Genomic DNA, 12772 nt, shown 5'->3' on the forward strand with positions numbered 1-12772 from the left:
CTCCCTTGTCCTGCTGCCCACACTGCTCCTCAGCCAGCCCAGGATGCCATTGGCTCTGCTGCCCACCTGGGCACTGCTGCCTCAGCTTCAGCTCCTCTCTCCCAGCACCCCCAGCTCCCTCTCTGCCTGCCTGCTCTCAGCCACTCTGGCCCCAGCCTGTAGTGCTGCTTGGGGTTGCTGTGGCCAAAGTGCAGATCCCTGCACTTGGCCTTGTTCAGTCTCACTACCTCTCTGGGCAGTCTGTTCCAGGGCTCTGCACCCTTAATTTAAAGAAGTTTCCCCTCAGGTTCAGATGGAACTTCTTACATTCAAGTCTGTGCCTCTTACCTCTTGTTCTCTAACTGGGCATCGTTAAAATAAGACTGGCCCCATCCTCTTGACACCCTTTCAGCACTGATAGTATCCCCCACTCAGTCCTCTGTAGGCAAAAATGACCCAACTCCCACCCATCCAGCCTGGCAAGGTCCCTCTGCAGGTCTCTCCTACCCTCCAGCAGATCCATACCTGCTCCTAGCTTGGTGTAATCTTACTGATGCAAGCTTGGTGCAAGCTTACTGATGCTGGACTCAATCCCCTGGTCCAGACCATCAATTCAAGAGAGATGTTGAGGTGCTGGAAGGTGTCCAGAGAAGGGCAGCAAGGCTGGGGAGGGGCCTGGAGCAGAGCCCTGTGAGGAGAGGCTGAGGGAGCTGGGGGTGTGCAGCCTGCAGCAGAGGAGGCTCAGGGCAGAGCTCATTGCTGTCTGCAGCTACCTGAAGGGAGGCTGTAGCCAGGTGGGGTTGAGCTCTTCTGCCAGGCAAGCAGCAACAGAACAAGGGTACACAGCCTCAAGTTGTGCCAGGGGAGGTCTAGGCTGGCTGTTAGGAGGAAGTTGTTGTCAGAGAGAGTGATTGGCATTGGAATGGGCTGCCCAGGGAGGTGGTGGAGTTGCTGTGCCTGGAGGTGTTGAAGCCAAGCCTGGCTGGGGCACTTAGTGCCATGGTCTGGTTGCTTGGACAGGGCTGGGTGCTAGGTTGGGCTGGATGATGTCAGAGGTCCCTTCCAGCCTGCCTGATTCTCTGATTCTAAGAGAGTTGAGTACTGCAAGCTGAGCTATGAAGAGAGTAATTACCTAACTACATCTTGTCAAAAAAAAGAGATCACTCTTGAGGATAAAGATCAGAAATTACTGTGTAGGTAGAAAAAGATCAAGGCCACAGATTAACAGTTCTCTTTGAGATGTGCTAGGTCTAAGGCTATAAAGAAGTGACAGTTTTGGAGGAAAAGGTCATATTTTCTTGGGTCAATCCACACAGTTGGAGAAAAATGAGAGGTTTCTGTGCCCAAATGTATGACCATTAGGTCTGGCACAGCAAAGACCAAGCTAAGCATTCCACCTGCTGAAGTCTGATGGTGCTAAGCAAGGGGTTAACACTCTCTTGGAAACCATTTGTAGCTAGACTGAGAGGGGGAAACAGGAACTGACAGGTGAAAAATGTTTAGGGATTTGCAGCCACTAAGTGGCTCAATTAGCACCTTTTAAGTCACACACCCCATAAATCTTTCATTTTTAAAGGAACCTGATTAAAGGATCCTAAGACAACAAAACCAATCCTGCTCCAGCGCTCTGCCTTAATTCTGCCCTCATCACCACCCAACTCTCTTTACAGAGCCTGAAACCAGAGCTTTACTCACTGATATTTCTATAGCTGAGATTTTTTGTAGCTTAAATTCTCAAAAGTAGCTTCTTTAGAGCAGAACTCTGGGTTGGATCAGGTAGAGGGGAGCTCCCTCTCCAGGAACAGGATGGTTTTGATCAAGGGCTGGCTATTCTTTGCATGTGTTCTCTGGCATCTGTGACCACAGAGGCTGACTGGCCAGGGCTGGGTGCTAGGTTGGACTGGATGAGCTTGGAGGTCTCTTCCAACCTGCTTGGTTCTATGAAAGAAGGTTGTCCTGCAGCTGGGACATTATGATACTTCTCCTACATGGGGACTTATTTGGGATCTACAAGGGGTTGAGAAATTACTGCACCAGGGCAGGTCTAGGCTGGATGTTAGGAGGAAGTTGTTGGCAGAGAGAGTGATTGGCATTGGAATGGGCTGCCCAGGGAGGTGGTGGAGTCTCTGTCCCTGGAGGTGTTGAAGCAAAGCCTGGATGAGGCACTTAGTGCCATGGTCTGGTTGATTGGCCAGGGCTGGGTGCTAGGTTGGATTGGCTGAGCTTGGAGCTCTCTTCCAACCTGGCTATTTCTACGGTTCTTGAACTGAGGAGCCCAGAACCACACACATGCATGAGACAACAAGCAGGGAAAGGGCAAAGGCGAGAGAGGCACAAAGGAAAAAACAAGTGGCTTCCAGAGTCCTTGAGCAGCCTGTGTGAACCCCTAGAAGTTGATAGAAACATTTTTCTTCCTAGACAACCTTTAGATGGCCTGCAGCCACATTGAGGGAGAAATTGAAATGTGAAGGCTGTGAGATATGACACAAAAGAATAGCTACCTGAGGCTGGAATAAAGCATAACTCAGTGCTGGATTACAGGGACTCATGCAAGTCCATCTTTTTAAATAAGAGCAGCTCCATCTTTGCCCTTTTTGTTTTGTTCTTTAATCCAGGACCAGGGTGATAGTTACACCCCAGAGGTTTCTCTTGCCAGGAGCTGTGGATAGCTCTGCTTCCTAGGAGATCAGCCTAGAGAAACTCCACTTGAAAGCTAATCGCCAGCCTTTGAAACGCTCTCCTAACCTTGGCGTCCGATGTGGACACGTTGAAATCCTGACCCTTGTGCAGATTTCTGTGCATCCTTCCTTTTATTTGGAGACACAAGTGGGCCAGCTTGGCTTGAGCTGTCAGTCACACTGATGTTTCTTTCATGAGCCAGCATTTTCATGGCTGAAATACCTCAAATGCAGGATCAAGTCACCCGGTGTCAACCGCCCCTCTGGCGGCGAGAGTTAAACGGAGTTAGAGCTTTTAATAAGGCACAAACTGCTGTGGTCTGACCTGCTTTTGAGCTCCAAGTGTTTCAGATCTACTCTATTATCATGAGTCAACTGCTGCCCAGTAGTTTTTGGCAGGAAATGTTTTTAAGGGAGTGATCTTCTACTGCAAGGAGCATCCATGCGAATAACAACGCAACTTGAATACTTGAGAGCCATAGAGAACTACATCTCACAGAGGCAGAGAAGCTGGAAGGGGCACAGGATAGTTTGGATTGGAAAAGACCTTAAAGATCATCTACTTCCAATCCCCCTGCCTCTGAAGATAGTCAGAATGGTTTGGATTGGAAAAGACCTTCAAGATCATCTACTTCCAATCCCCCTGCCTCTGAAGATAGACAGAATGGCTTGGACTGGAAAAGACCTTCAAGATCATCAATTTCCAGTCCCTCTGCCTCTGAAGACAGAATGGCTTGGACTGGAAAAGACCTTCAAGATCATCAATTTCCAGTCCCCCTGCCATGGGCAGGGACAGCTTCCACTAGACCAGGCTGCTCAAGGCCTCATCATCCAATCTGCCAGTGTCTCACCACCCTCACTGGAAAGAATTTCTTCCTAATCCACAGTCTAAACCTGTTCTGCTCCAACTTCAATCCACTCCCTATCACTACAAGCCCTTGTAAACAGTCTCTTACCAGCTTTCTTGTAGCCCCCTTCAGGTCCTTGAAGGTCTCTATATAAGGTCTCCCAGGAGCCTTCCCTTCTCCAGGCTGAAGAGACCCAATTGTCTCAGCCCATCCCCACAGGCAAGGTGCTCCAGCCCTCTGATCACCTTTTGCTCTGGACCCACTCCAACACTTCAATGCCCTTACTGTTGTGGGGGGCACCAGAACTGAATGCAGAGCTCCAGGTGGGGTCTCTCAAGAGCAAGGCAGAGGAAGAGAATCATCTCCCTTGTCCTGCTGGTCATGCTCCTTTGGATCATTGAGTCCAAACACCCTGCCAGAGTGAGATCACCTAAAGCAAATCCTATCTCTGCCATGAATGCTTTAGAGTCCCCTTTTCCTAACCAGTCTCAAGAAAATCTGTAGTTGGGTTGAGAAAAATACTTTAAAAGAACAACTTCAACTTCTAAGTGAAGCAAGTGTCCAGAGAAGGGCAGCAAGGCTGGGGAGGGGCCTGGAGCACAGCCCTGTGAGGAGAGGCTGAGGGAGCTGGAGGTGTGCAGCCTGCAGAAGAGGAGGCTCAGGGCAGAGCTCATTGCTGTCTGCAGCTACCTGAAGGGAGGCTGTAGCCAGGTGGAGTTGGGCTCTTCTGCCAGGCAAGCAGCAACAGAAGAAGGGGACAGAGTCTGAATTTGTGCCAGGGGAGGTCTATGCTGGATGTTAGGAGGAAGCTGTTGGCAGAGAGAGTGATTGGCATTGGAATGGGCTGCCCAGGGAGGTGGTGGAGTCGCTGTGCCTGGAGGTGTTGAAGCCAAGCCTGGCTGAGGCACTTAGTGCCATGGTCTGGTTGACTGGCCAGGGCTGGGTGCTAGGTTAGAATCACAGAATCAACTAGGCTGGAAGAGACCTCCAAGATCATCCACTCCAACTTAGCACCTGGATGATATCTTGGAGGCCTCTTCCAACCTGGTTGATTCTATGAAGCAGTCACTTGGAGAAGTGGGATGAATGGAAGTCTGAGTACCTCCTGATAACCTGCTTCTTGATAAAAGGAGAGAGGCTCTTCACAAAGGCCTGTGGTGACAGGATGAGGGGCAATGGTTTTGAGCTAGAGAAGAGCAGATTTAGATTGGATGTTAGGAACAAGTTCATTACCATGCGGGCACTGGAACAGGGTGCCCAGGAAGGTGATTGAGGACCCATGCCAGGGATCCTGAAGACGAGGCTCAGCAAGGCTCTGAGCAACCTGATGTAGTAGAGGATGTCCCTGCTGACTGCAGAGGGCTTTGGACTAGACCTTTGGAGGTCCTTTCCAGCCCAAACCATTCTAGGATTCTATGAAATGTTTTCTGCATTGCAAATCTAAGCATCCAACGCAGCCACCCCTGAGCTGTTTCAGCATAAAGAGAGCTTCCTGCCTCTCCAAACAGCAAAGACTCCAAGACAAAACAAAAACCAGCAGGGTTTTGCCTGATTTAACCTTGGCAGTGAGAATTCTGTTCTGTGAGCTGGCTGCCACTTAAAAACTGACAGCAATATACCCATGAGCTGCTATTACCATAAGAGCAATCACACACTTGATTTATTGACACCAACCCCAAAACCAACATTTGCAACCTCCTGAGAAGAAAAAGAAAACAAAAAAAAAGGTGGTGGTGGGGGGGAAAGCCTACTGATGCTTTGCTTTTCCTGCAGTTGACTAAACAGAGAGAGCTGATTTTGGAGGTCTGTGGGCACATCCATCACCAAAGCACAGATGCTGCAAACACACGGCGGCGAGCACGCGGAATACTAAGCGTGGCTTTCAAAAGCCTGTTTACCTAACCACGCTTGTACATCACCTATTGCAGATGAACAAGGCCTGAAGCCAATTTCTTTTACCTGAGAGCTAGATCTTATTTTTCTCCCCCTCCCTTTGTGACCTGTGGCAAAACAACTGATGTGCCTCTTGAATAAATCAGAGCGGAGCTGTGGCTCGCCACTCATCCTCTCCTCGCCCTTTGCTCCTGCGCAGGGGGAGCTTCAGCCTGTTGTCTCCCATGGCTAGGGACACGCCGAGTCATAATTAGCTCACAGGGTGCTGTTTATAGCCTGCTAGACAATGCCAGGATTTGTTTCTTGCACTGTAAATGGGATTTTGATGAGGATTTATGTGCCATCTTGTGTTTATCCTGGGAGCTGATGCCACCGCCGCCGCCGTCGCTCCCGGGGGGATGCGAGGCGCCTTTGCCACAAACTCCACGCACCAACTTCCTCCCCTCTTCTGAAAGACAGGCATGAAAAAGCTCAGCAGATGATGAAAAGCAAAAGAAATGAATGTATTTAAGAAGCAGGTGGGTGTTGAAAAAAAAAGGGAGCTGGAAAAGAGGAAGAAAGACTCAGCTACAGCTGGTAGCAGGGCTCTGCTCCAGAAAAGCCTACAATCAATTACTGCTGGCATCAAGCTCGACCTTTCAGCAGGCGCCCAGCTGGCACGGGGCAGAGCAGGGCTGGGCTGGTGCCAGCCTCATCCCAAGCAAGGGCTTCCCTCCTGCAGCTGCTGCAGGCCAGCAGAGTCGGTGTTGGCCAGACACAAGTCCTCACAAATGCTGTCACCTGTCTGCTTTCATAAGAGCCTGTCAAAGCTGCTGCTCCTCCAAGAGCTGAGTCACCGACGTAAGCGCCAGCGAGTGGTGTTCTGGCAGCGCTGCTCTCAACAAGGTTAACCAGGAGCAACCTAGGCTGAGCTTCTTGTGCTGTGGCTTTGGAAGGCCAAAGTGCCTGCAGCCAGCCAGCTCTAGTACCGTGCAAGGATGGAGCCCTAGAATCGTTTTGCTTGGAACACACCTTTAAGATCATTGAGTTTGACCACTAAGCCAGCACTGCCAGGCTGCCACTAAACCACGTCCCTCACTGGGGTGGTTTGGGTGTTACCTGCCCCCCACACACACTTTGGGAAACCACCCAGACTAGACTCAGTTGAGCTGGAAATTGAATGGAGCTTTACATTTACAGCTTACACAGTAAAGCTTCATATTTAGAGCTTAGCACAATAAAGCTTTATATTTACAGCTTAGCACAAGAGCCAAGCAGGTATTGACAATATCTACAGCCATAGACAGAAACAGACAAGAAAAAGTAATACAGAAACACAACAAACCCTGTGAGGAGAGGCTGAGGGAGCTGGGGGTGTGCAGCCTGCAGAAGAGGAGGCTCAGGGCAGAGCTCATTGCTGGCTACAACTCCCTGAAGGGAGGCTGTAGCCAGGTGGAGTTGGGCTCTGCTGCCAGGCAAGCAGCGACAGAAGAAGGGGACAGAGTCTGAAGTTGTGCCAGGGGAGGTCTAGGCTGGATGTTAGGAGGAAGTTGTTGGCAGAGAGAGTGATTGGCATTGGAATGGGCTGCCCAGGATGGAGGTGGTGGAGTCGCTGTGCCTGGAGGTGTTGAAGCCAAGCCTGGCTGAGGCACTTAGTGCCATGGTCTGGTTGCTTGGCCAGGGCCGGGTGCTAGGTTGGACTGGCTGAGCTTGGAGATCTCTTCCAACCTGCTTGATTCTATGATTTCCAGAAACCAGAGTCCCCAGGAGGGGCTCCCAGCCACCCTTCCACCTTCTTCCCACCCCTCTACCTTACCCCAGACTTTGCTTTACATTCAAGGTGAGTTTGGAGGGTCAGCCAGGGGGGTTAGGAAGCAGATTAGTCAGGCAGACAGCAGGTTAGGGAGAGAAGGGAGAAGTGCATGCAACCCAAACGCCAGAGAGCAACTCCACTATCTATGTTTACATTCTTGTTCTTATCCATCTCAGCAAGCCTCTGAGTGCAGCAGACATCATTGTTTCCTTTTCACAGCCTAATTCTTCTCACCAACATATGCCAGCTAGGCCCAAAGTAGCACACTCAGCACCACATCTACACTAATACCCCTCCAGAGACGCAGATCCTACCACTGCCCTGAGCAGTCTGCTCCGGGGCTTGACAACCCTTCTGGGGAAGGACATTTTCCTTAATGTTCAACTCAAACCTTCCACAGCACAACCTCAATGGACATCACGAGCCACACCAGCAACCCTCAGCAGAAGAGATGTCACCAAACCCCATCTCTGCTGGGAAAAGACATAGCAAGAACCAGATCTGCCTCTGGTGTTCAGGAAGGGCAGCAGCACGCAGAGCGAGCCTCTATTCAAATACTGTCATAGAATCATAGAATCAAGCAGGTTGGAAGAGACCTCCAAGATCATCCAGTCCAACCTAGCACCCAGCCCTAGCCAGTCAACCAGACCATGGTACCAAGTGCCCCATCCAGTCTTTTCTTGAAGACCCCCAGAGACGGTGCCTCCACCACCTCCCTGGGCAGCCCATTCCAATGCCAATCACTCTCTCTGTGAAGAACTTCTTCCTAACATCCAGCCTAGACCTACCCTGGCACAACTTGAGACTGTGCCCCCTTGTTCTATTGCTGGTTGCCTGGGAGAAGAGGCCACCCCCCACCTGGCTACAATGCCCCTTCAGGTAGTTGTAGACAGTAATAAGATCACCCCTGAGCCTCTTCTTCTCCAGGCTAAACAGGCCAAGCTCCCTCAACCTCTCCTCATAGGATTTGTGTTCCAGGCCCCTCACCAGCTTTGTTGCCCTTCTCTGGACATCTTCCAGCACCTCAACATCCTTCTTGAATTGAGGAGCCCAGAACTGGACACAGCACTCAAGGGGTGGCCTGACCAGTGCTGAGCACAGGGGAAGAATAACCTCCCTTGTCCTACTGGCCACACTGCTCCTGATGCAGGCCAGGATGCTATTGGCTCTCTTGGCCACCTGGGCACACTGCTGGCTCATCTTCAGCTTACTATCTATCAGTACCCCCAGGTCCCTTTCCTCCTGGCTGCTCTCCAGCCACTCAGTCCCCAGCCTATAGCGCTGCTTGGGGTTGTTGTGGCCAAAGTGCAGAACCCTGCACTTGGCCTTGTTCAGTCTCATCCCATTGGCCTCTGCCCACCCATGCAGCCTGTCCAGGTCCCTCTGCAGGGCTCTCCTACCTTCCAACAGCTTTCAGCCAAGGCTCTTTACAAAAAGCCAGCTCTGCCTGTTTAGGGTTGTTTTTTGTTCTAACAGAGGCACATTTTCAGCACAGTGCAATATTCCATAATGCAATTAGAGCCTTCACATAGAACTTCCCCCTCCAGCTACGCCACTCCAGAATAGCAAGTTATTATGCTGCTCACTGCTGCGCCAGCGAGCCCCGGCACCGCTGACTGGCAGCACGGCTAATGGATGGAGCAAGGATGGGTCTGACTGACAGCCTAACGTGATTTGTCAAACCCAAAAGCATCCAAATGCCTAAGGAAGGTTGGAGGTGCCAATGGGGGGAAAAAAAAAATAGTATGTGTTTCTTCTCAGGAATGACAGAAAGTAGGGCAAGGAAACGAAGGAAGAGAGGGACCCTGCCCACCTCTGCTGAGGCAGAGTGTCAGAGCATGAAGCACTTAGCACCATCCTCTACCTATATATCATGTATATATGCATGGAATTTGAGCAAGGAGAAACCTTAAATGCAAGGAGTGTCTTGTCTGGAACACAAAGCTGACAAGAGCAACGTCACTGACTGCTGGAGAAGGGAGAACAAACAAGTTCCTAATGCCTGGCAGGACCGTCACAGTAAATCCCTGTCAAATTTGAAGCAGGAAAACTGAAAGTCACCTCAGACAGACAAAGAAACACTAAACACACTCTGCTTTTCTCCTTCTAATTAACACAAAAGGTATTAATTGATTGCTAGCTGCTTCTCCTTTTATTCTGTTCTTCTCCCTACAAAAACAAAGCTGAGTAGTAAGAGCTCTGCTGCAAGTCAGTCAAAAGCACAAGAGCAGCAAAACACAAGCCCCACAATCTGCATGGCTCATTGATACAAATCCCTCTTCAGGCTGTACCCATCTTGAGACCCAGCCCCAGGGCCAGTTGCATTTGCATCTCTTCTCCTTCCCTCACAAAACAACATTGCACAACTCCTGAGATTAATCAGCGTGAGGGGCACAGGAGTGACTGATGGATCCTAGAAAACACAGTGACTGGAAAACACAACCTGACTTTTACACTCTGAAGTAGGCTTGCAAACACTATTCATCTTCTTACACAACATTCTTGGGTTTGGAGGAGCTGGACTGTTATATAAATTTATTACTTACACTTTTGTGGGTGCTTTACTGTAGAGTGTTAAATAAAAACAAATGAGTGGAGCAGAGATGCTGGAGCCTTGCATTAGAATACTGAATTGGTTTGATTGCCTCTATTATTTACTTGTGATCTTCAACAGAATTTTGGAATTAAGATTCTTAAATGATGTTACTCAGCTTTGTATTTACAATCCCAAGCACAGCTCCAGATTGGGTGGGGAATGGCTGAGAGCAGCCCTGAGGAAAAGGCCCTGGGGGTCTGGGCTGACAAAAAGCTCAACAGGAGCCTGCAGGGTGAGTGCAGCCCAGACACAACCCTGTGCTGGGCTGCAGCAAGAGCAGTGTGGGCACAGGGCAAGGGAGGGGATTCTGCCCCTTGGCTCTGTTCTCCTCACACCTCACCTGGAGTCCCATGTGCAGTTCTGGAGCCCTCAACACAAGGAGGACATGGAAGTGTTGGAGCCAGTCCAGAGGAGGCCACCAAGATGCTCAGAGGGCTGCAGCAGCTCTGAGCACAGGCTGAGAGAGTTGGGGCTGTGCAGCCTGGAGAAGAGCAAGCTTCGAGGAGACCTTGGAGTGGCCTTCAAGTATCTGAAGGAGACCTACAGGAAGGCTGGGGAGGGACTATTGACAAGGTCTTGTAATGACAGAACAAGGGAAAGGGGTTTAAACTGGCAAAGGGCAGACTCAAACTAGATGTCAGGAAGAAGTTCTTTCCAGTGAGGGTGATGAAACACTGGCACAGGTTGCCCAGGAAGGTTGTGGCTGCTCCCTCCCTGAAGAGGTGTTCCAAGCCAGGCTGGATGAGGCCTTGAGCGTCCTGCTCTAGCGGGAGGTGTCCCTGTCTGTGGCAGGGGGCTGGAGCTGGCTGAGCCTTGAGGTCCCTTCCAACCTCAACCATTCCATGATTTTTTCAACCACAATTCTAACGTGGTGGTCTGTATTTCTTTGGTTTAAGTAATCAAAAAAGATTATAAAGTGGAAAAAAAAAGAGGTAACAAAATAGGTTAACAAGCCAAAACATCAAGGAAGGTCTTTTCCCCAGAGCTCAATGTTCTGAGGCTCAGCAAAACAGTACTTCAGGCAAATTCCTGTGCAGAAGGTGCAAATGAGGCACATGTCCTGAGGACTAGCAGCCTCTCAGCAGAATGGAAAACATCTGACTGATGAAGGCAAGAGTGTGAAGGCACTGCAGGCAATTATGAAGTGGGCACAGAAGCTACCTTGAGACAAATTAAGACTTGTACCTGGCGCACATCCACTGCTCTGCTTTTATTTCCCTTTCAGCAGAGCAAGCATCCAACGCATCCAGAAGGAATCACACAAACATTCAGGTGGGATAAAACCCTCAGGATCACCAAGTCCAACCCTACTCTACAAGGTGCACCCTAATAACCACATCCCCACAAAAGGACCACAAAAGCACTTGACTACCTTGTGTCCCTTTCTCCTCCAGACACCTGGGCCTGCTATTATATAGGGTGATCCCAACGGGCACAAGCAGCAGTGCTTGTGCCACTCAATCTGCAAGCTCTCCATCTGCATCTGCTTTCACAGAATCATGGAATCAACCAGGTTGGAAGAGAGCTCCAAGATCATCCAGTCCAACCTAGCACCCAGCCCTGGCCAATCAACCAGACCATGGCACTAAGTGCCCCAGCCAGGCTTTGCTTGAAGACCTCAAGGGACAGTGACTCCACCACCTCCCTGGGCAGCCCATTCCAATGCCAATCATTCTCTCTGCCAGGAACTTCCTCCTGACAGCCAGCCTAGACCTCCCCTGGCACAACTTGAGACTGTGTCCTCTTCTTCTGTTGCTGCTTACCTGGCAGCAGAGCCCAACCTCACCTGGATACAGCCTCCCTTCAGGTAGCTGCAGACAGCAATGAGGTCACCCCTGAGCCTCCTCTGCTGCAGGCTGCACACCCCCAGCTCCCTCAGCCTCTCCTCAAAGGGTTTGTGTTCCAGGCCCCTCCCCAGCCTTGCTGCCCTTCTCCAAACACCTTCCAGCACCTCAACATCTCTCATGAATTCAGGAGCCCAGAACTGGACACAGCACTCAAGGGGTGGCCTGAGCAGTGCTGAGCATAGGGGCAGAAGAGCCTCCCTTGTCTTGCTGGCCACACTGCTCCTAAGCCAGCCCAGGATGCCATTGGCTCTGCTGCCCACCTGGGCACTGCTGCCTCAGCTTCAGCTCCTCTCTCCCACCACCCCCAGCTCCCTCTCTGCCTGCCTGCTCTCAGCCACTCTGGCCCCAGCCTGTAGTGCTGCTTGGGGTTGCTGTGGCCAAAGTGCAGAACCCTGCACTTGGCATTCTTCAATCTCATCCCATTGGTCTCTGCCCACTCATCCAGCCTGGCCAGGTCCCTCTGCAGGGCTCTCCTACCTTCCAACAGCTCCACAGCTGCTCCCAGCTTGGTGTCACCTGCAAACTGACTGATGCTGGACTCAATCCCCTCATCCAGAAGGGACAGGGACATTCCCCTCCCATTCCCAGAGTGGATAAAGGAAGCAAAACAGCTCCAGCACGTAGAGAAGCAGGTGGAAAAAGCCTAAACTGAAATGGAAAGTCACCACCTACCTGATTTTGGAATTACAGGTCATTTCATTCTCAGGGTAGTGGATATCCACCGCGTCTTGAATGACTGTACCATACTCATAGACTTTAATCTTCTTTGTCACCCCAGCGATGGCAAAGTAGTCACAGTCTCGGTCGAACTCAATACTGAGGAACAAAAGCAGAGGTTGGAAACTGGGTGAACACAACACGTGGATTTACCAGCAAGGGTATTTTACTACTTAAATACCTTGGTATGGCAGAGCTGAGTCACAGTTTGCACTTAGCAAACACCTCGTTTACAACACCTCGGTCGCGTCTGGCGCTCACGCCAATGCTGTGAAGTTCTTGCTTTCAGTTGCTATCTTTTCATCACCTCCAAAGGCAATCTCCCTTCCTGCACCCCAGGATTGTTGTTCAGATGCTCCAGAGGTTTTGCAGTGCAGCTACAGCCTCTACCCTGCCCGGTACCCAAATGTCAGAGCCAACAG

The 12772-nt window shown here is 50.6% G+C and overlaps 1 protein-coding gene across 3 annotated transcripts in view; it reads right to left on the bottom strand.

The window, feature by feature from the left end:
- COP1 (COP1 E3 ubiquitin ligase) overlaps nucleotides 1–12772 on the bottom strand; it is a 204952-nt gene that overhangs the window by 118767 nt on the left and 73413 nt on the right. For all 3 annotated transcript variants that reach the window (XM_064148123.1, XM_064148121.1, XM_064148124.1), the window contains exon 12: nucleotides 12306–12449. In XM_064148123.1, coding sequence (XP_064004193.1) covers nucleotides 12306–12449 — 144 coding nt within the window. The remainder of the gene's footprint in view (nucleotides 1–12305; nucleotides 12450–12772) is intronic.

The sequence above is a fragment of the Pogoniulus pusillus genome, chromosome 8 (genome assembly GCF_015220805.1).
Source record: "Pogoniulus pusillus isolate bPogPus1 chromosome 8, bPogPus1.pri, whole genome shotgun sequence".
NCBI lineage: Eukaryota > Metazoa > Chordata > Aves > Piciformes > Lybiidae > Pogoniulus > Pogoniulus pusillus.